This window comes from Misgurnus anguillicaudatus, chromosome 22 (genome assembly GCF_027580225.2).
Source record: "Misgurnus anguillicaudatus chromosome 22, ASM2758022v2, whole genome shotgun sequence".
Lineage (NCBI taxonomy): Eukaryota > Metazoa > Chordata > Actinopteri > Cypriniformes > Cobitidae > Misgurnus > Misgurnus anguillicaudatus.
In genome coordinates, this window is record NC_073358.2 from 50648265 (window position 1) to 50669274 (window position 21010).

The following is a 21010-nucleotide window of genomic DNA, read 5'->3' on the forward strand; positions in this document are numbered from 1 at the left end:
AAAGTGTTACCTGTCATTCTGGCCCCCCCTGTCCGTGGCGGAAGAAGTAGTTCTCAAATAAAGAGGCTTTTAAAATAACTCTGTTGTTGTTTTCTAGTTTTCGTTTTTCAAACGTGCCTCTGGCCTAATCACAGCCGTGATGATATAGAGCTATATCGCACAACTCCGAGAGCGATATTGCTTTTATACAACAGGTCGACGGCACACGTTTGAAAAACGAAAACTAGAAAACAACAACATATCGTATCATACTACATATCGTTACTGTTAAATAAAATTATTTATGCCGTGGTCACACGAACATTTCTAATTTTTGCAAACAACCGCAATTGTAAAATGCTGTAAACAGTGACGGTAAACACTCACCATAGACGATGACTGTAGCCATGGTACTGCGGCGCTTTGCAACTATGTTTTTAGCCACACAGGTGTAGTTAGCCGTGTCGGAAAGCCGCGCCTGTTTGATGATCAGATTATGATCGATGGTGATGTAGAAATTCCGATCATCTGCCGGATCGATAATCTCCTCGTTTTTCAGCCATTCCACCTGCACACAGATGCAAACATAAGAAAATATACAACATTAATTATCTTGAAGAACATTTATACACATTTATACGTACTGTAATAGGCATAATGTTTTAATTAGCTTCAAAGCTAGCCAAGATTTTAAGATGATGTGGGGACAATAAAAAGAAATAACAAGCATTCCTGTGGATATCTTAAGAAATTCAAAAGGGGAAAGTAGTCAAAGAAGGTTTATCTTAACAATTGAATAAGATAATTTCTAAAGTCTACAGGTTATAGTGGAGGTGATAACTGAATACAGCAATGTAGTTACCACAGTCAATACTACAGATGATAGTTGTAATAGTTATCAATTGAGACTTTTCTCTTTTAAAATTTGTAGTCTCTACACTTTAAAAAAATTATGGGTTAGGCGTTTAGTTAAATTAACCCCAAACTTTTTTATATTTGACCCAACAATGGGTTAAACGCTACTGAAAAATCCAGCTAAAACCAGCAGAAGCTGGTGAGCTGGTTTCAGCTGGTCGCTCAGCTTGGTTTTAGCTGGTTTTGCCGGTGTAATATGCTGGTCTAGCTGTGTTTTGGTCACTTTTTAAGCAGGTCTGGTTGTGTTTTGGTCACTTTTTAAGATGGTCGAAGCCTGTCTTTTTAAGCCGGTTTATCTGTGTTTTGGTCACTTTTTAAGATGGTCTAACTGTGTTTTTGGTCAATTTTTAAGCTGGTCTAGCTGTGTTTTGTTCACTTTTTAAGCTGGTCTGGCTTTGTTTTGGTCACTTTTTAAGCTGGTCTAAGCCTGTCATTTTAAGCGTGTCTGGCTGTGTTTTGTTCACATTTTAAGCAGGTCTGGTTGTGTTTTGGTCACTTTTTAAGCTGGTCGAAGCCTGTCTTTTTAAGCCGGTTTATCTGTGTTTTGGTCACTTTTTAAGATGGTCTAACTGTGTTTTTGGTCAATTTTTAAGCTGGTCTAGCTGTGTTTTGTTCACTTTTTAAGCTGGTCTAGCTGTGTTTTGTTCACTTTTTAAGCAGTCTCGCTGTGATCTGTTCATTTTTAAGCTGGTCTAACTGTGTTTTGGTCACTTTTTAAGCTGGTCTAAGCTGGTTTTTTTAAGCTGGTCTAGCTATGTTTTGTTCACTTTTTAAGCTGGTGTAACTGTGTTTTGGTCACTTTTTAAGCTGGTCTAAGCCGGTCTGATGTTAAATGATGTATAAATAATATCTGTATATCCAAAATCAGCAAGTAAGTCTAAGTCTCTTTGCGGAGTGATTGAAAAATAAAAAGTTTGCGGCACCCGCACCGCACGCAACCCCAGAGATTTAAATTACAAAACAACAGATTGGGTTTGTCCCTTTTTGACCCAACCCTGAGTTGAAAATAATCCAGAATTTTTTTGTGTTTGCACTTTTTCTATCACATTTCTGTATAATTTAACTATTCGCTAAAATGACAAAAGTTGGTTTGCAATGTTAACTAAAATTCATACTGTTCACATAAATCTTTAATTCTCTTCTATGGGATGCTCCATGAAGCCTCTCTGAGCTATCCAAGCAGGAGGGTGGAGCTTAGCAAAAGGTCAACTGTGTTGACCCCGGTTAAATTTTATTGCTTGAAGGCAGGTGGAAAGATCTGCATCAAAGCCTAACCTCCTCTTTAAAAGGATGACTAGTTTTATAGCGTTCAAACACACTCCCATAAAACACATTTATCTTTAATTTACTCATTTAACATTGGTGTCATTTGCATTAATTTATGAATCGACATTAAAAAGCCAAATAGGTCACAAATCTGAACAATCAACTCTGACACTTCTAGCATGTTGCAAATGTAAATCTCTCATTGTCTAATAAACCAAAAAAGTACAAAGCAGATGCAAACATGCTTCTCAAATCCGTTTAAGCAAAGCTGTTATAGTAAATACAGAGCAGTACAGGCAAATACAATAAAGTATACAATACATAAGCATTATGAACTGCATTTTTTTATAATCATAGCCCTATCAAGCATGTGCATGAAATTTTCTTTTAAATCTGTATATTTGCAGTATATATAAAAAATGTAAACATCTGCAGAATTGAATTAGGTATGCTATCTGAATTACAATATATTTCTGGACTCATCCTCTATCTTGGATGTATATCAATTTGTCTCAGTGCATTGTTGAATTGCATTATTTGTAAAAATATATATATGTGCAATGCCAATTTCAAATTTCAGTGAAATGAGATGTCTTGGAGGAAACATTTGCTGCTCAGCCTTCACATCAAGGAGCGACTTTATGATGCTTAAAATGCTGTCTAGATGGGCACCTGTATGGGGTGCAGATAGCCTTGGGCTTTCAGTGCTATAACCCTTAATATTTTTTCTCTGGCCTCAAATCTGATTCCTTTAGCAATCCCTCGCTTTAATGAGAGCCACAGTGATATGATCCGAGATAAAGACGTTTGATGGGAGATCATATCAGATATGTTGGTGTATAGATGACAATATGGATTCTCAGTTCAGTCTTCAGCCTTTAGTTTAACTCTGCAGTGTTACATAAAGAAAGTTTCTTTTATTTAGGTCAACACATTTATTATTTCGATATAATGTCCATTCTGAGTATCATTTAAAGTCATCAAAAATTGCATATTTTGGCTTTTAGTATGAATATACTTAAAACAAAAACATTGATACTGTATAAGATAGCAAGCATTCAAAATGTACAGTCTCTCACTTCCACCAAAATGGATCTGCACTTCGGCTGTAAGGTAAACTAAACACTATTTGCTATTTTAAAAGGGGGAGGAGCCACTCAATGTCTTGCCCTAACTTCCTGTTTTAATAGAAATTATGTCAAAGCATCGAACACCCAGAGGTGGAAAGTAACGAATTACATTTACTCACGTTACTGTAATTGAGTAGTTTTTTTGTGTATTTTTACTTTTTTGAGTAGTTTTTAAAATCTGTACTTTTACTTTTACTTAAGTATGTTTTATTTAAAGTATTGTACTTCGCTACATTTTAAATCATATCCGTTACTGAGTAAAAAATATTTTAAAAAGCAAAGTGATAAAGACGCGAAACGGATGTAAATGGGCGGGGCCCGGGGAACGCGCAAAAAGAACCATGGAGACGGACGAGACAGGCGCGCGCTAATGCAGACCCGCCTCAGTTCAAATCTTATGAAAGAAACCCCGGTTATATTTAAGCGACCACTTTCCACTGACGCGAAGCGAGTGTTTCATTTCTATGTAAGGTAGGATTCATGCTCTTAAGTACGAAATTGCACGACGCGTTTTTAATACCATGCGCATTATCTTCCGAGGTCTAGCAGCTTCGCGTCAAGTCAAACACAACTTCAAAACGTCCTCGAGAATGCGCAGGTCATTAGACATTGCAGAGAGAGAGAGAGAGAGCGCGAGAGAGAGAGAGAGAGAGAGAGAGAGAGAGAGAAGAAAGGTCATCAGGTCCCCAGGTCAGGGAAGTAAGAAGATAATAAACGTGTCAAATGTATATAGACATGGCACTCATCTCATTATATGCTCATTTTAACTAGATATATAGTTTAATAAAATAATGTTACCAGCAACACATCAATTACAACCTTACTATAGTGATTGTATTTACTAGCTGCTGACCACCTTCAAAAGTGCATAACTCACATGTAAAAATCATTAAACAATTCCATAAATGTTTCTTACTTTAAAAAAGCTTTTTATTTTATTAACTTTTTGTTATTGCACTTTAATTGTAAAGATGTTCCTACAATTAAAAACAACTAGTTTGAGATGTATATTCCCTTGTCGTTTTTGAACTATACTAGAATCCTCCACCTCTTCCCGCTGTAAAAAAAAGTAACTTTTACTCTGAGTAAAGTTAAAATGACTTACTTTTTACTTTTACTTGAGTAGATTTTTAGACAAGTAACTTTACTTTTACTTAAGTAAAATATTATTAAAGTAACTTTACTTTTACTTGAGTAAAATATTTTAGTACTTTTTCCACCTCTGCGAACACCACTCCATATTTCAAGGCACTTCAGTGGGTTGTTACATCTTTTTTTACATCTGTCCTAAAGGTATGTTACATTTACATGCAAAAAGTAAAAATATTGTGTCTGAATATATATTGAAACGTCAACGGAGCTCAACATATTTTCACACACACACAGAAACACAGATGAGAGGTGAATGTGTTAATCAGTAGAAAGAGATATGCATACGTGTGAGATCACGTCTGTCACAGCGGAGCACCAACGCACCGCTAAGAGCTCGTCTGAAGGGAACAGAGTAAAAATATCAACCTCTCATTGGCTCAGCAGGAGGGGAATTCAACCAATCAGGCGCTCACACTTTCCAGCTGTGACAAATGTGGCACCCACATTACACATCATTGCACATACAAATGCACACACAAACACGCATTTTATCTCATTACATCTACATATAACACAAGCCCAGCGGTCAACGAAAAAATGACTGTATTTTGTGCTACCGTTATTTCCGAGAGCTTCAATATGAACACAAACTCTCATTACACACTTACTGTTGTCTCACCATGCTTATTAGAAAGCACTGTGTTATTTATGACACTACAACACTGGTTTTAAATGGATCTCAACTCAATCTCAGCACACAGTTATGCAAATGTTATACATGAAGGCATGTACTGTACGTGTATGTTTCACATGATTTCAAAGAAAAATATGTTTTGTAGAAAGAAGAAATATGTTGATGACGTAGTGAAGGTGCTCCTTTTAGCACAGTGACAGCACAAAAGGTTGATCAACTTTGACACATTGATAAAACAGAAAAAATTACATTGACAAACACACAATAGGAGAAAATTATACAGACTTTATACAGGTGTGGGCTTTTTGACTTAGGAGATTAAGCAACACCTTAGCCAACCCATTCTCATGAAGTGCGTATAAATGGCGCGCAGTGTGAAAATTTGTGCAAAATATACACCAAATTCCAATTTTGCATGCATATGATACACCAGTCTTTCTTGTTTACTTAAAGGAATAGTCTACTCATTTTCAATATTAAAATATGTTATTACCTTAACTAAGAATTGTTGATACATCCCTCTATCATCTGTGTGCATGCACGTAAGCGCTGGAGCGCGCTGCGACGCTTCGATAGCATTTAGCTTAGCCCCATTCATTCAATGGTACCATTTAGAGATAAAGTTAGAAGTGACCAAACACATCAACGTTTTTCCTATTTAAGACGAGTAGTTATACGAGCAAGTTTGGTGGTACAAAATAAAACGTAGCGCTTTTCTACTTCGACTCGCCTGAAAAGTCCGCTCCCCTTCTCCCTCTCATAATGGGAGAGGGAGGGTGTTACTGCGCCGAGTCAAAGTACTCCCAAAAGTGCTATTACGCCATAAAATATAGTTCCTCTTTTAAATCCGCTTAGAAAAGCGCTACGTTTTATTTTGTACCACCAAACTTGCTCGTATAACTACTCGTCTTAAATAGGAAAAACGTTGATGTGTTTGGTCACTTCTAACTTTATCTCTAAATGGTACCATTGAATGAATGGGGCTAAGCTAAATGCTATCGAAGCGTCGCAGCGTGCTCCAGCGCTTACGTACACGCACACAGATGATAGAGGGATGTATCAACAATTCTTAGTTAAGGTAATAACATATTTTAATATTGAAAATGAGTAGACTATTCCTTTAATAGGGCACATCTTTTTGTGTCATTTTATGTATTTGTTTCACAATTTTTTCTGTTTTGTAAACCATTGTCACTTGGGTTTGGGGTTAAATTTGGGATTTGCTTTAAGATGTAACTTAATATATAGGTTTCTCAACTTTTTGGCTATTTTTAAACCATGGTAGCTTCTAAGTTGGGCATAGAATTGGGGTTTGGGTTAGGATGTCATTTTTTTGTAACAAAAAGTTGTTCTAACCCCAAACCCAAGCAACAATGGTAAAAAATACAGAAAAAAGAAATATCCAATAGATAAAACGACACAAAAAGATGTGCTGTATTAAGTGAAAGGGAAGCGCTGGTGTATCATATGCATGCAAAATTGGAATTTGGAGTATGTATTGCACAATTTATATGCAAATGATAAGAATGGGCTGCTTTTGCATCCACAACCCCCTCCCCCCCCCCCCAAAAAAAAAAAAAAAAAACAACATAGCAACTATAGCCCTACCCTAGCAACCACCCTATAATCTACTGACGACATTTGCACAGGCAAGCATCATATTTTCTAAAGAAAATCTAGTTTTGCTGACTTTATTCTTTAATAAAGAAAGAGTTGATGTGTTTAAACGTTGACTGTATAATGCAAACACATCTCACGCTAGTGTAAACTGTTTTAATGGACTTTCTGCCCGGGTTCGAGCGTGACTGACAGTTCAGCCTTATCTCTAATGTCTGCTGCTCTGTGAAGCTCAGATTCTGACCAATCACAGACGCTTCTGGTCGGGCTGATTTCTCTCGGTGGAAATGTGTCTGCGGATCAGGATGAAAGAGGTTGAGAACGGCTCTTCACGCACCTGCTCTTTCTGTTGGTGTTTACTAGCAAAACAAAGTTTTTATGCCCACCGGGCAAACTCACACAAACGCAGAGACACCATCAAAGAAAAACAATCAGGAAGTTTTCTGAAATATTTAAATATCTCTCAGATAATTGCTTTCTCTTGTGGTAGAATATATGTTTGTATTTACGTGTATGTGACAGATATTTGATTTTGAAAAATAAACACTTTTCACATCAAGAAGAATTTTGGATTATTGAAGTTTGAGAAACGAACAAACATGTGCGTCAAATGTGTTAAAGTATGCCACTCAGATGGAGAGGTTGGTAGTCAAATACGTCTCACACTTACCACAAGCAATCATACGAGAAACTCATTTAAATATATCTCGACTTGTTCTTCCCAGAACTCCAGGTGGGTGACCTGGGAACACAATAACAGCCAATTTCGAAGACTTCTAAACCGTTTTAAACCCACATATTTTCCGACAGAAAACCTGCGTCCTCTTATGAGCTTTGGCTCAGCAGATTGCACGCGATGGATTCGAGCAAGAGTCACAATCAAGGGACCCTCAGTAGGGTAAACGACGCTGTCGGCTGTAATATATAACCATCACCGAAGGGGGGGTGAGTTCTGTACTGAAGTACTCTACATCTGTGTTAAGTGGTCTATGGTGAATTACTGTATGCGGCGTATGCAGCCGTCATGATAATGATGAACGTGTGCACTCCCACTGCGCTAATATCACACACCTGAACTTTAGACAATGTTGGGGCTGTTTTGATGAAAAGGTACTTTAGTTAAAACTCCAGTAAACCGTCTAGCTAGGCAAAATCCTGTAGTTTACTGAAAATGAATATATTGTCTTCAGGCTGATTTATACTTCTGCATCAGACCTATGCTGTAATCTCAACGCCATAGGCTACACATTAGTTTGCATTGTTCACATAGACAAGCAGTTATGCAGATCGCTAATAGGCATGTTATTGGTGTAGCATATAAAGCCAAAATCTTCTTGCATGCGTTGTTGGAAAAGCATCAGCAATGATGGAGATAAATAGACATAGTTGCAGCTTGAGTAGTTATATATCGTCCATTTTTGGTTTTACATCGCAAGTGGAAAAGTGATTGAGGAAATGTGACGCTAATTTTTTTCCTGAGGGGTTCTAGCAGACCAATTACAGCACTTGCGGTCTACGAATTGACGCACATTTTTAGAGAGGTGCGCGTCAAGCTAGGCACAGCTTAAGTCAGGCCTAATAGTTCAAGAAAAGTTAGTTGTTTAAAGGTCACTTTCTTTCTGATCCCATTTTTTAAACCCTAGTTAGTGTCTAATGTTGCTATAATAGCATAAATAATACCTGTAAAATGATGAAGCTCAAAGTCCACTGCCAGGCGATATATTTACTTTAACAGAATTCGCATTTCAAAGCCTACAGCGAACGGCCGGTTTGGACTACAGCCCTCTACTTCCTGCTTTAATGACGTCACTAGCAGGGCCGCATTAATGCATGGGCTTACCTGGGCTTAAGCCCAGGGCCTCGGGCTGGGAAGGGCCCCGAGTTGCCGGAAAAAAATAACTGCCGCATTTTATAAAAAGTTGATACTCCCTTTAAAATTATGCTTAATCGCTTTGCTTTGAATGTCCGTGCGTGAATGCAGTTCCTGCGCAGAAAATCTCTTACTTACTAGGCTACCCTGCAATCATTAGTGCGCTTTTTAAAATTTCTGTCTGAAATATCCATTATTGCATTTCTGAAGGCAACACAGACAGCTTTCTGATAAAGTGACCAAAAGTGCCTTTCAAGTGATGAACAAAGACTAAACTGAGGACGCGTTTTTATCTTAATATGAAAGACAACGTGTATATAAACATTCATTAAATGATTCCTCGTAACATTTTAAAGCCAAGATGTACAGAACAGCACACAAAGATATTACACAAAACATTTTTGATAACTAAATCTAATAAATAACAAATTAGATTCTGCCTCGGAAGCCACGGCTAAGTTCAGCGATCGTTTCATTTTGAGATTTAGCGTGGCAAGGAAATAAAAGACGAGAAATTACATATAATTTGTTACTGTAAATTATAAAAAACAAGCTTTATATACAATTACTTAAACGTTTCATTTATAACCAAAAAACACTGAAATTAAGGATTTTATAGACACTATGCTTTATTATTTTGCACAGAAATATCTGATTGCTTACTTTCACTTTGATCATCTCTGTATTCACAAAAACGGCTTACCTGTTTTGTAGCTCAACTTTTGACAAGTTAAGCAACCTTTTTAAATACATTTTAAAACTTATACTTGTCAAAAAAATCAGTTTTTTGATGTTACGTTTGATGAATGCCTAAATATGATCACGCAGAGCACCTAGCACGTTCGGCTAAGTTGAATGTGACAGCATGCAACCGCGCAACATCGACCCAACGAAAAGCAATCCAAAACTTACAGAACTTAAATTAGATCAGAATTAACCTTTATAATTAATAAAAAATAAAAACAAAATAAAGTCAGAATCAATAGGTGCAGAACATGGGTGCAAAATGCCTAAATGCGCAGGGGAATAAAACCCACAAATAGTTTAATCAGATAACACTAAATAATCTATAAATTAAATAAAAACAAGGAAATATTAAAATGAATTTTAAAATAACGAAAGTATAGAATTACCTGTTTTGTCTTTTTAATTGCAGAAACAAAGAGACTTTGCAATGGTTTCTGGATATGGACGTCTAGCCCTGTCACGGGATTTAGGCTATTAGCAGACTTTAAAAATATTTATTAAAAGCTACTATATTATTTACTTAGTATTATTATAATAGGATGTATATTTTTTATATTGGGAGAAAGCGGTTAAATGTGAAATCAGATACTGTGCACTCTTATACAGCCAAAATTAAATGATCCTCAATTTTATAACACATCTGCGACAATTGACTGTGCAGTAGTCGAATCAGGCTTCTCCTGTCAAAGCATCGAATCTTAGACTATTCGGGTCACCTAGGACTATGTGCATATGTTATGCAGTGATATTTGTGTATATTGCGGGCATTCTGATATGGTTTTAATATTTTGTAATTCCATTTATTCCAGCAAAATAAAAGTCTGACAACTTGCACTTAGTGATTATAAAGATTGTGTGAATGTAGGCTGCAATTCTGGTGGATAAAGGGCCACACAAAATGATAAAGCCCAGGGGCCCCTTACAGTGTTAATGCGGCCCTGGTCACTAGAACAGTTTTTGACTAAACTCCGCCCAAAGAAATACGTCAGTCACCAGCTAAGGTAAGCTGCTATCGAATCACAACATATTAAACAAACTACACAATCAGAACTTGATACGTATTTCTGAAGGAGGGACTTCATAGAACAAGGAAGACATCAGCCTGTTTTGAGGACAGTGAAAACAGCGCTATAAAGATAAGTCAATTTTTACACGTTAAACATGAACACATGTTATATTGCGCACTGTAAACACTATCAACGTTTCAAAAACAAAGAAAGAACGGGACCTTTAATAATTGACAAATAATTTTATTTACTTTTCACGACCACAATGGCTGGATTTTGTTGCATTGGCGTCACACTACAGCATGCAGATTTATTTGTTTGTTTTACTATAAACTAGAAGATCTAAAGCAGTGGTTCCCAAACTTTTTCAGCGTGCGGCCCCCCTTGTGTACAGTGCATTTTTTCGCGCCCCCAAAAGAAAATTTATGACAAATATAGTTTTAAGATTTAATATTTTAATTAAACAAAACATATAAAATTATACCTAGTAGTGCTGTTGGTTAGTTGGCTTATTAGTTTTTAGGTTTAATTACACAGAATTCATGATAAATTAATGTATTTTTTAAAATGTCATAAAACTGGGGCCCCCCGTTTGAAAACCACTGATCTAAAGGGCCGTTCACATTATAACTATATTACATTAGACATCACCGGAAGATCGCAATAAATTAATGCTAATTCGCTCACGTGCGCGGCACTCGCGCAAATTACTTGCCTTGAATGGAATTAACTAATATTGGATATTTCTTGTAATAAAAACTTTTGCAATTGTTTACATGCAACTAAATATGAAGAGTTTGATTCCAAAACGTGATAAACGCCATTTTTGAAAAGAATGAGTTACTGCCAAAATCAGTATTATATCAGGTCAGTATTTAAAAGTAATTTTCAGCTGTGTTATTCTGTCATCTTTTCTCCAAAACGCCATAAACGCCAGTCCTCCTTTTCTACAAAATGCAATAAATCCGCTCCACAAATTACAGCGCACCATTCACGCAATGTAAACAAACAATGGTGGCACGTTGAGGACATGGAATTCTAGTTTTCCTCATCTACTTTGTACTTCGTGATCAACAAACAAACAAAAACAAAATAATACTTTAATGGCATTGATAAACCTGTGATGGTTTTCTGTGACGGGAAAGAAATGTAAGCCATCAACATCTAATAATTTACACGAGAGGCACTCGGTAGACGACTGTTTGTTCTCCCGACAGCATCAAGTTTCTGTCATGCTAACACATTGACCCCAGTGGATCTTATGAAAAACTTTCCATTATTTTACTCAAAGTCAATGAAAATCGGGCAGGACCTAAACATTTTCCAGCTGATCGCTGTCAAAATAGTTAAGCGACGACGTCAAGTATAACCGCAGCAATGACAGTGTTTTTAATATGACAAAGTAAGTGTTTTCATTAATGCCATTAATGTTTATTTTTTTAATCAGTGTATACCACTAGTCAAATGAATATAAAATGGCAAAGATGAATGCACATTTATACATTGATTGAATAGATTTATAGCATTTTGAAAAAAAACTTGTCATGGATTTATTGCATTTTGTGAAAAAATTATCAGTTTTTATAATAAATCTTTGAAAATCAAATTATGGATTTGAATTTTTTATGTTTTTATATCCTAAAGATGCTATGTGAAAGTTTGTAACAGAAAATAGTGGTTTTCATCTTGTCACTTTCTTGGTATAGAAAACACGTTTTTACCGAAATTTGTCAAAATGGATTTATTGCGTTTTGGAACCAAACTCTTCATATATAAATATGCTGTTCTTGTTGCATTTACACAGGGGCTAACCAGCAGATGTCTTTAAGACGCTGCATTTGCGTACAAATCTAATCTTTGCGTACAGTGAATCTAATAGTTTGTGTAATCTAATATCTTACCTTTTGGCGTAGGCAATGTAGGAAGGAAAAGGCATTACGTAGCTGGATACCTGAGGTAATTTTATGTTATAGATCCCAGCAATGAGCTTCTTCACTGTCAAATAGATTTGATTCGCTGTCAATGATTTATTGTTCATCAGGTGGGAAAAAAATCGCCCAGAAAGTGATCCCAACGATATCGTTCATTGTATCTTTATCGTTATAGTTGTGGTGTGAACTTCGCTATTCTCTTATATTATTATATAATATATTAAACAATAAAACGAGCCTGACCTTACATATTACGTAATCACGTCGAAAGGTCAGGTATGATGTATGCGAAAATACCTCTTTAGTGTTTACAAGTGAAGAGTTTCGTTGCAAAACGAGATAAATCCATTTTTTATCATTTTTGTCAAAACATGTTTATTATTATGTTATCATGTTATTATTTTGTTTTATGGTGCTACTTAGCTGTAATTTTTAAGTTATGAAGGTTTAAATCAAAACAAACCAACTGCAGTTGCATTGAAATTAATTGGAATGCACAACCAAAAAACGAGATTTCTGAACAATTAAAAAAACGGTGGTTATCTCATTTTGCAACGAAACTCTTCAAGTGTATATTGTAAAGAGGAGCGTTCAGATGTTGTTGTGTGTGGAATGATACTAATTAATGTTTTTGATTCAGTTTATTGTTTAATAAAATGGTTCGCAAATGTGCATTTCACTTTAATATGTGACATTTCAACATGATTACGTAATGCGTAAGATCACGTTTGCGCGTCACATGGCTAGTGCAAGAAGTGAAGTTGTGGTTTAAAAGTACATTTTTGTCGAAAATGACGATTGTTTTGCGAGTTAGACCCTTATGCCTCGGTTGGGATCGTTTAGAGCCCTTTGAAGCTGCATTGAGACTATAAACATGTGAGGTCCTCTAAAGATATGAAGAAAAATCCTGGAATGTTTTCCTCAAAAAACTTAATTTCTTTTCGACTGAACAAAGAAAGACATAAACATTATGGGGGTGAGTAAAAAAGGGGAGTAATCCTTTTTTACTGACTGATATTACCCACAATTCACTGTGAGAGGGAGGGGTTTAGTGATGTAAACTGAATTAATACATTAAATAAGCCATGCTTTAATGCATTAATAAATGAAACTATAAAGAAACGTTACATAAGAAGTGATGAATAAAGAAAAGCTTTAGCTTCAAGGAGTTGTATTTTGATGTAATGTATAGATGACCACAACAACCAACAATGGCCACTTCCAATACATGATATAATGTTCCAGTATATGCACTAAAATATATACTTGGCTCTAACAAAACCAGTGCATACTTTTAGGGCACAAGGCATAACTCTGTGTGTAACGTCTTGTCTCTTTATCTGTTCTCGTTGTCTCTCTATATTGTAGCAGGGGTTAGAGATCCAACCCTAATAAAATAGATCTGAATCAGTTCATCACAGCCTCAGAGTTTAAGTAAAACCAACAGGCAGGTGTGTTAGATGTGAATGGAAACCAACTCTTCAAGAAGATACTGTAGCTGCCGTACAATAAACCACAGTAAACAGGAACGTCCCTCCTGCAGATGTCAATATTACCACTGTATTTCAGCATCTAATAATGTTCCAGCTGTGAAGGATATGAAGGACGGACCGGTGCTGTTATTACCACGCCTGGAATTTACTTTCACCTTTGGTCTTCAAACAAACGCAGCGGAGGACGCGCACGCACACACATAGAAAGATTGCGTCCTGCATACGGCTGCAGCACGACTGATGCAAGAAAATACATTTGATTTATAGGATAAGGCCAAACGCAGAGTCTGTGCCAATGCATTATTTTGTGTGCTTATGTATATATCGGATACGCATACGAAATGTAACAAGGTATGAAAGAATGAATATATATGAAGATATGCACACCTGATCAACATTTCTAAAAGCCAGTGAGAAATTATGTTTGCAAGCAAATTTACTTCTAGAAATACAAAACGGGATATTCAATGAGAAAAGGTTTTTTTTTTCGTAAATCGACTGATTTGTAAAAAGTGATTTCGTTAAATCTCCTTTATTAAAAACTCAAGGGCTCCTTTGAGATCAGAAATGTTCTTGATATCTGGATTATTTTTTATAATTTTTACAGAAGTTGAATGCCTTCCAGAAAATGTTCTTTTTTTAGATAAACATACAATATATCAAATGAAAGAACAGACTCTCTGCTTTCAAACAAAAGAAACCGTTAATTCATTTATTTTAACTGTTCATTTTTATTGCATTTTTGTATAGGACTTTTGTGAGAGATTATATTCAGAGCGATGATCAAAACATACGCTGAACATCGCCACCTAGTGGATAATGGCGGAAATATGCATTGCTGTAAAAACTTGTCATTGGCAGGTAAAGAGTTAAAGGGATAGTTCATCTTAAAATGAAAATGTTATGTTTATCAACTTACCCCCAGGCCATCCAAGATGTAGGTGACTTTGTTTCTTCAGTAAAACATAAATGTAGATTTTTACTCTTAGGACATCAAATGTCACGAGCCGCAGGGTTTAATTTGGATTTGTCTGTGCATGTTTTTTTTCCACTTGCATTATACGACTGACAGACTGAAATGGTTGGAGTTAAAAATCTACATTTGTGTTCTACTGAAGAAACAGCTGATAAACATAAAAATTTCATTTTAAGATGAACTATCGCTTTAAGTGCATGCAAGCTTTTGTGGCAAAGCCTTCATGTCATTATGCTGCGTTTACACCAGCCAACTCCGTGCGGGGCTGCCGCCACAGCAGCAAGTAGGCTCCTGATTATGTAACGCGGCGTGAAAATCCGCCAAAGTTAAAATTTTTCAACTCGGACGTCAGCCGCAAATTCGCGTCAAACGCAAAAAGCACAAAAAGCACAATTCTCACAAAAAACACTCAATTCGCGCCCGTGGTAGACGCGGTTCCGCCTCATTCGCGTGTCTAGTTTGCGCGAATGAGGCCGAACCGCGTCTACCACGGGCGCGAATTGAGCGTCCGCCGCGGTACGCACCAAATGTGCTTTTTGTGCATTTTGCGTTTGACGCGAATTTGCGGCTGACGTCCGAGTTGAAAATTTTGAGCTTTGGCGGATTTTCGCGCCGCGTTAAATAATCAGGAGCCTGCTTGCTGCTGTGGCGGCAGCCCCGCCCGGAGTCACTCATTCAACATGGAGTAACGCTTGATATTGTCCTTGAGCAGTCACCCGGAGCTATACGACACAAGTTCTTATCTCTATAGAGACAGGAATAAAAATGACCTCGCTTGGAAGAGTGTCAGTGAGGACATTTGGCAACCTGGTAAGTTGTAAATACACATTTCAATTTTGAGTCATGTGACATTTATCGACCCGCGCTGTTTATTTTCCCCCTACAGTAAGGTGACCAAATACAAACCGATAACTCTCTCGATAAATGCACAATCAACATCGGTCATCTTGCAAACAGACAACCGCATAGCACTTGCCCCTTCCACAAAAAGGGGATTTCGCCTATGACGCGCGTCACATGCTTGCTTGTGACACCTCAAACGCGGTTGGTGTAAATGCAGCATTAGACAAGACACAGTAAACAATTGCATAATCACTAAATATGCAACTAGAAACATTGCAAATAATGAAAGTCAATGTGTAAAAATAATTTTAAAAAACTGAGCCACACATTAGGTGGCGCTGTGGTCCATGTGACTGCCACACAAGGTTGTATTCACGCTCGTTTTGCCCATAGTTATTAATTTAATTTATGTTTCGTGCACAAAGTCAATGTGGTGTTTAGCTGATTCTGCCAACAAATGGACATGCCGCTTAGCAGATTCTGATAAGAAAGCAGTATTTCTTAAAGAGGCAAGGCCGGGATAAAGCACATTTGAAGCACAACCGTGACTAAGTTTGCATTTAAACATGAATTTAATTATAAAAAAATCAATGCCACAATGCTGGGAGTTTTTAGCACCATAATATTCTGGTCGTCTTATTTAAGTCGATCTGCGAACACAATCTCTGACATTAACAGTCCTCTGTGTACGCGTTTAGTTAGTAGTTATTAAAATAATCTAATTATTTAAGAAAGGCATTAAATTAATGTTTTTTAGTTCATAGCTAAAAATCAATTACTCATTATCTGTATAAGTCTGGCTTGCTACAAATTAATATGGATTTTAAAAAATCAATTGATGACTTGTCAAAAAGGTGAAAGACCAGAACCAGTATGAAACAAATCCAAGAATATGCTGCAGGCTGCTTAACCTATGCAGTCTTCTTTGCAATGCATTATGGGCAATATGGCTAGTACACTATAAATCAGATCGAATTGTGGGTATAAAACAGTCTGCTGTACAAGAAATTGTATTGTTCACCAAGACTTCGGCCTACATACAGAGGGAATAAGGAGTTCATGCACATCGAGTGATTTGGCTTTTTTCAAGCATGAATGCATGGATAATTTTCTAAAGGATAGAGGATTAAAAGAGGATATGTGCTTTTGTGAATGCAGAAAAATATCAAAAGCATTACAGCTCTAATTTGTGAAGGTAAAAATTGCTGATAAACAATACAACCACCACTTGGGTTAAAGAAATTATTTTGTCCAAAAATAAAGTCATTATTTACTCCCTGTCACAGTAACCATGAAATCTCATTAAACTAAGCCCATATGGCTCCACACTATAATCCAAGTCTTGCAAAAGCAGGGACAGACTAGAGATTAAATTTATTATTCACTAAAAGTCTTCCCACATTGGTCCAAAGACTTAAAACTTAGTGCAAAACGATAAACTTTAATGGTGCATTTAGGTGCCGGATGCTATAAATTACAATTAATTTCACATAAAATACAACATATGGAACACTCAGCCTTATCTTTCAAATGGCAAATGCGTGTTTCTGTTATCTATTTCTGATCAAACGCTCCAGCTTGACAGTCACCTACAGCGATGTCATCTTTACATGGAGGTGTGGGTATGTGACACAGATATTTAAATGCTGTGAACAGAGATATTTTCACACAGAAAACAGATCTGCTCTGAATTTTCTTTTTTATAAAAACAAACGCTTACTTCCAAGTTGTTTTAACCTCATCAGACAATACAACAGGCTGCTAACGTCACATGTGAATTAGGGGGGGTTTCACACTTTTTAGTGCACACCCGGGTCCGATCAATGCAAGGGTTTGGTTTGTTTGGATGATGTAAAAACTCGCATTGCGGGTGCACCCGGATGATTCTCGCAAAATTAGACTTATGAGGTGTCATGAAACATTTTTGATAAATAAAGTAAATGCTATCAAAATAAGAAGCATACTACAAACATATATTCATGTACAATTTTGCACATGATATCAAATGACATCATACAAACAAATTTTTTTCACATATAAGGGGAAAATTATCATTACCGCAACTCCATGACTGGATTTAGTTTTTTTACATGGAAATATTTATAATTAAAAAATCAAAAAATATAAAGCTTCAGTGCATGTTATACTATAAACATTTACAGTAAAGAAACATACAGTAATTGGTGATCATTGGTAAATGTAGAGACAATAATAAGGAATATAAATGTGTCCAAGACCAATTTTCTCATCCTCCGCAACCATTTTCAATCATAAGACCTCAAGGATCTAACCTAAAAAAAAATTGTTGGAAGGGACATAATTGACTGTGACACTCAAGATGGCTGCCAGGTAAGCAGTTTTTATTTTTCTCTCAAGATAAAAGTTGAAATTTTGTTTGTCATAGTACCTAGACAACTTTTTAGTTCTCATTACCGAAACATGAGTTTGTAAATGCATATATTTAATGTAATTTCATGTTGCGGTAATGATACTTTTTGATAATGATTATTTAAAAAATGTAAATAATTCTATAAGAAATATTTTTTAAATCCTCTAAAAATAATGCTTATAGTAAGTTCAGACCTTCTTATTCAGACCTTCAGATCTTATATGTGTAACAAAAAAATTGGCTTCAAGGGCTTTTTAAAAATTATGATGCTGGACACCTTCTAAATCTGGATTTTGTGAGAATCACCCACCCGCTAACCGTACCCAAGGTCCTAATATGTACCATATGTACCTATATATATAATTGAAGTACTAGTATGTGGGTCAATGACGTGACCGTATGGTTCAATTAAATGAAAAAAGGGTTAAAACATAAAAATAAAAAATATCTGTTTTTGTTTTATTTTGAAAGAATATTTGGGGGTAATTGCAAAAATGTCAATGTGATGTAACCGGTCTGTGTCAACTGATGTAACTAGTATTTGTTTTTAATGAAAATATAAATATATTGATAAAAAATGTGGAATAAAATATAATCATCTAGTTAAGTGTATGTTTTTTTACATACATTTTTACATTTGTCAAAGATTATTTAGAAACTACAGCTGTTTTCAGCATATGTCCAGACAAATATTACAAAAAAGCATTAAAATTAACATTTAGAAATAACTAATAAAATGATATTTTAAAATGATTTTATTTTTTTATGATTACGCTTAAATGCCATCAAGGTGGATAAAATATTTAAGATTTTTCATTCTTTGGTGCGGAGCCCCTAAAGGGACATGGAGCAAAAATTAAATAAAGTTTAGTTTCATGTGCGCACGCAAAACTAAACTTTTAAAAAAAATTCTGCACATCAAGGTTTCGCGTGGGCACGTGAAACTAAACTTTGGTTTTTTTTTCTCCAATGTCACCTTAGGGGCTCGGTACGTTGGCGCAATTGGGGGTTACATCATTTGACATTTTCAGGTGCATTCAGTCTTAACTTTCATAAAAATTGTGCAAACGTAATTTTTATTGCATTAAATCAACATAAATACACTATGTGCATTGAAATAAATCTGATGTGTGCTTTTAAAACAAGTTTTTGAATTTCTCATCTTGTCACTGAACCATGTACCTTACTGAGGTACTAATATGCACCCTTATGGTACAAAGGTGAACTTTGTGACAGATTTGTACCTGTATTTCCGACAATGTATAGTACTTAAGTAGCCTACTTTAATCTGTTCAAAATCAGCAAATCCTGTAGCTCAGTTTAACATTGTGTTAGCAGTGCAAATATCAAACATACCCTGAATCCATTGTAAGTTGCTTATCCAAAGCATCTACTAAATGCATAACTGTAAAATCAAACAGATTTTTACAAAAAAAAAAAAATGGTAAGGGACCGTGTTAAAAGTTCACACATTACATAAAAACAAACACACATTTATGACATCACACGCAAAACAACAGTCACTATTTTTACATCAGCTAGAAACGTAACTATAGATTACATGTGCTTGCACAAATAACCCACTGGGTTTTTTTTTGTAGGAGGACATGCTGGCATATGCATGCACGGTATCGTGCCCATGCGTTTAGTTTGTTTGCAACTTAACTTGATGTTTATTCAGTTGATGATGATGTAGTTGGAGTTGTTTTGACTTTCTCTTTGGTCTTAAGCCAAGCTCGTATTTATGCCTGTCCCGATTCTTGCCGTGTAAAAGGGTCATATCATAAATTCTGGTCCCCAAGGTCCACTTATAATGTGAGTCAAGTATTTTGTGTGCCAAAAGCAGTCGTAATTTAGTTTGATATGATTATTTTCCACCCTCTCCGTGGCCCGTAGAATTAAACAGGCCGTTGTCTGCATTTTCGATGTTAAAGAATAAAAACATCTCATTATACTTTCCTCTGATTACCTCGCTTAGATTAGATGTGTTTCTGAGCACAGGCATCATTGAGTGTGGATCGCCATGTGTTAGGATGACCAGACCAAACAAAGCAGAAAGTGGATTTCTTAAAATATCTAAAACAGATGCTTATACATGCACTTAAAATGAGCTGCATCCTTCAAAAAAAAAAAAAAAAAACATTTGTTGTGTTCAGTGAGACAGATAAAAAAACAGAAGTCAGGACGTCTGCTGCGTGTGTTTCTGTAATCATCTGTGTCAGGAGATTATTAGTGTAATGACCGCTCAGCTTTCTCAAACACACATAACTGACAGGCTAATAACATTACAAACACAAAGCCGTATAACACGCGCACACACGCACACAGACACAGATCTGTGTAACCTGTGCCCACTATTGACTGCCTGCCATCAGACCTCTTATTAGCATAACTGGCACAACTGTTGTTGTTAATTAAGTCTGTGAAATGAACACTTGACAGCCAGGCCAAAACATATTTGCATACACACAATCACTACCCAACATTATTTTAAATCAAATATGCTATGTTTAGAATGGCTAGTAACTATACTTAAAAATAAAGCTGATACAGAATGTCATGGAAGAACATTTGACCTCCAACGAAAATGTTTCTGTTTCACAAAGGCTCTTGGCAGGGAAAAATGGTTCCTTGGGTAAGAAAGAAATGGTTATTTTAAACCCTATGTCTGAATGATTCTTTGGGGAACCAAAAATAGTTTTTAATTACTAAAAATAGTAATTAAACTGCAGAAAAATAAGCACTACAGCACTACAAATAATTTAATAACACGTAACCCATGCTGGCAAAATGAGTAATTTTAAGCTAGAGCAAAAGAAAGTATAAGGGCCCCATTTTAATGAAAAAATGGTTTGTGCACCTAGCACACAGTCTAAAAGTGTTGCTCCTATTTTTGTTATGAGTATTGGGTGTGTTTTGGGCATAACATGAAATAAACCAATGACAGTCTCATCTCCCATCCCCTTTAAAAGCCAGTTGAGCTCACACCACGCCGATTCCCTATTTAGAATTTGTAAACTGAAAAACTTAGCAGAGGAAAAAGACCCCCAGTTTAAGATTG

General features: G+C 36.0%; 1 protein-coding gene across 2 annotated transcripts in view; it reads right to left on the reverse strand.

Annotated features, from left to right (window-relative positions):
• unc5ca (unc-5 netrin receptor Ca) overlaps positions 1 to 21010 on the reverse strand; it is a 200196-nt gene that overhangs the window by 65534 nt on the left and 113652 nt on the right. For both annotated transcript variants that reach the window (XM_055198321.2, XM_055198322.2), the window contains exon 5: positions 367 to 547. In XM_055198321.2, the coding sequence (XP_055054296.2) occupies positions 367 to 547 (181 nt within the window). The remainder of the gene's footprint in view (positions 1 to 366; positions 548 to 21010) is intronic.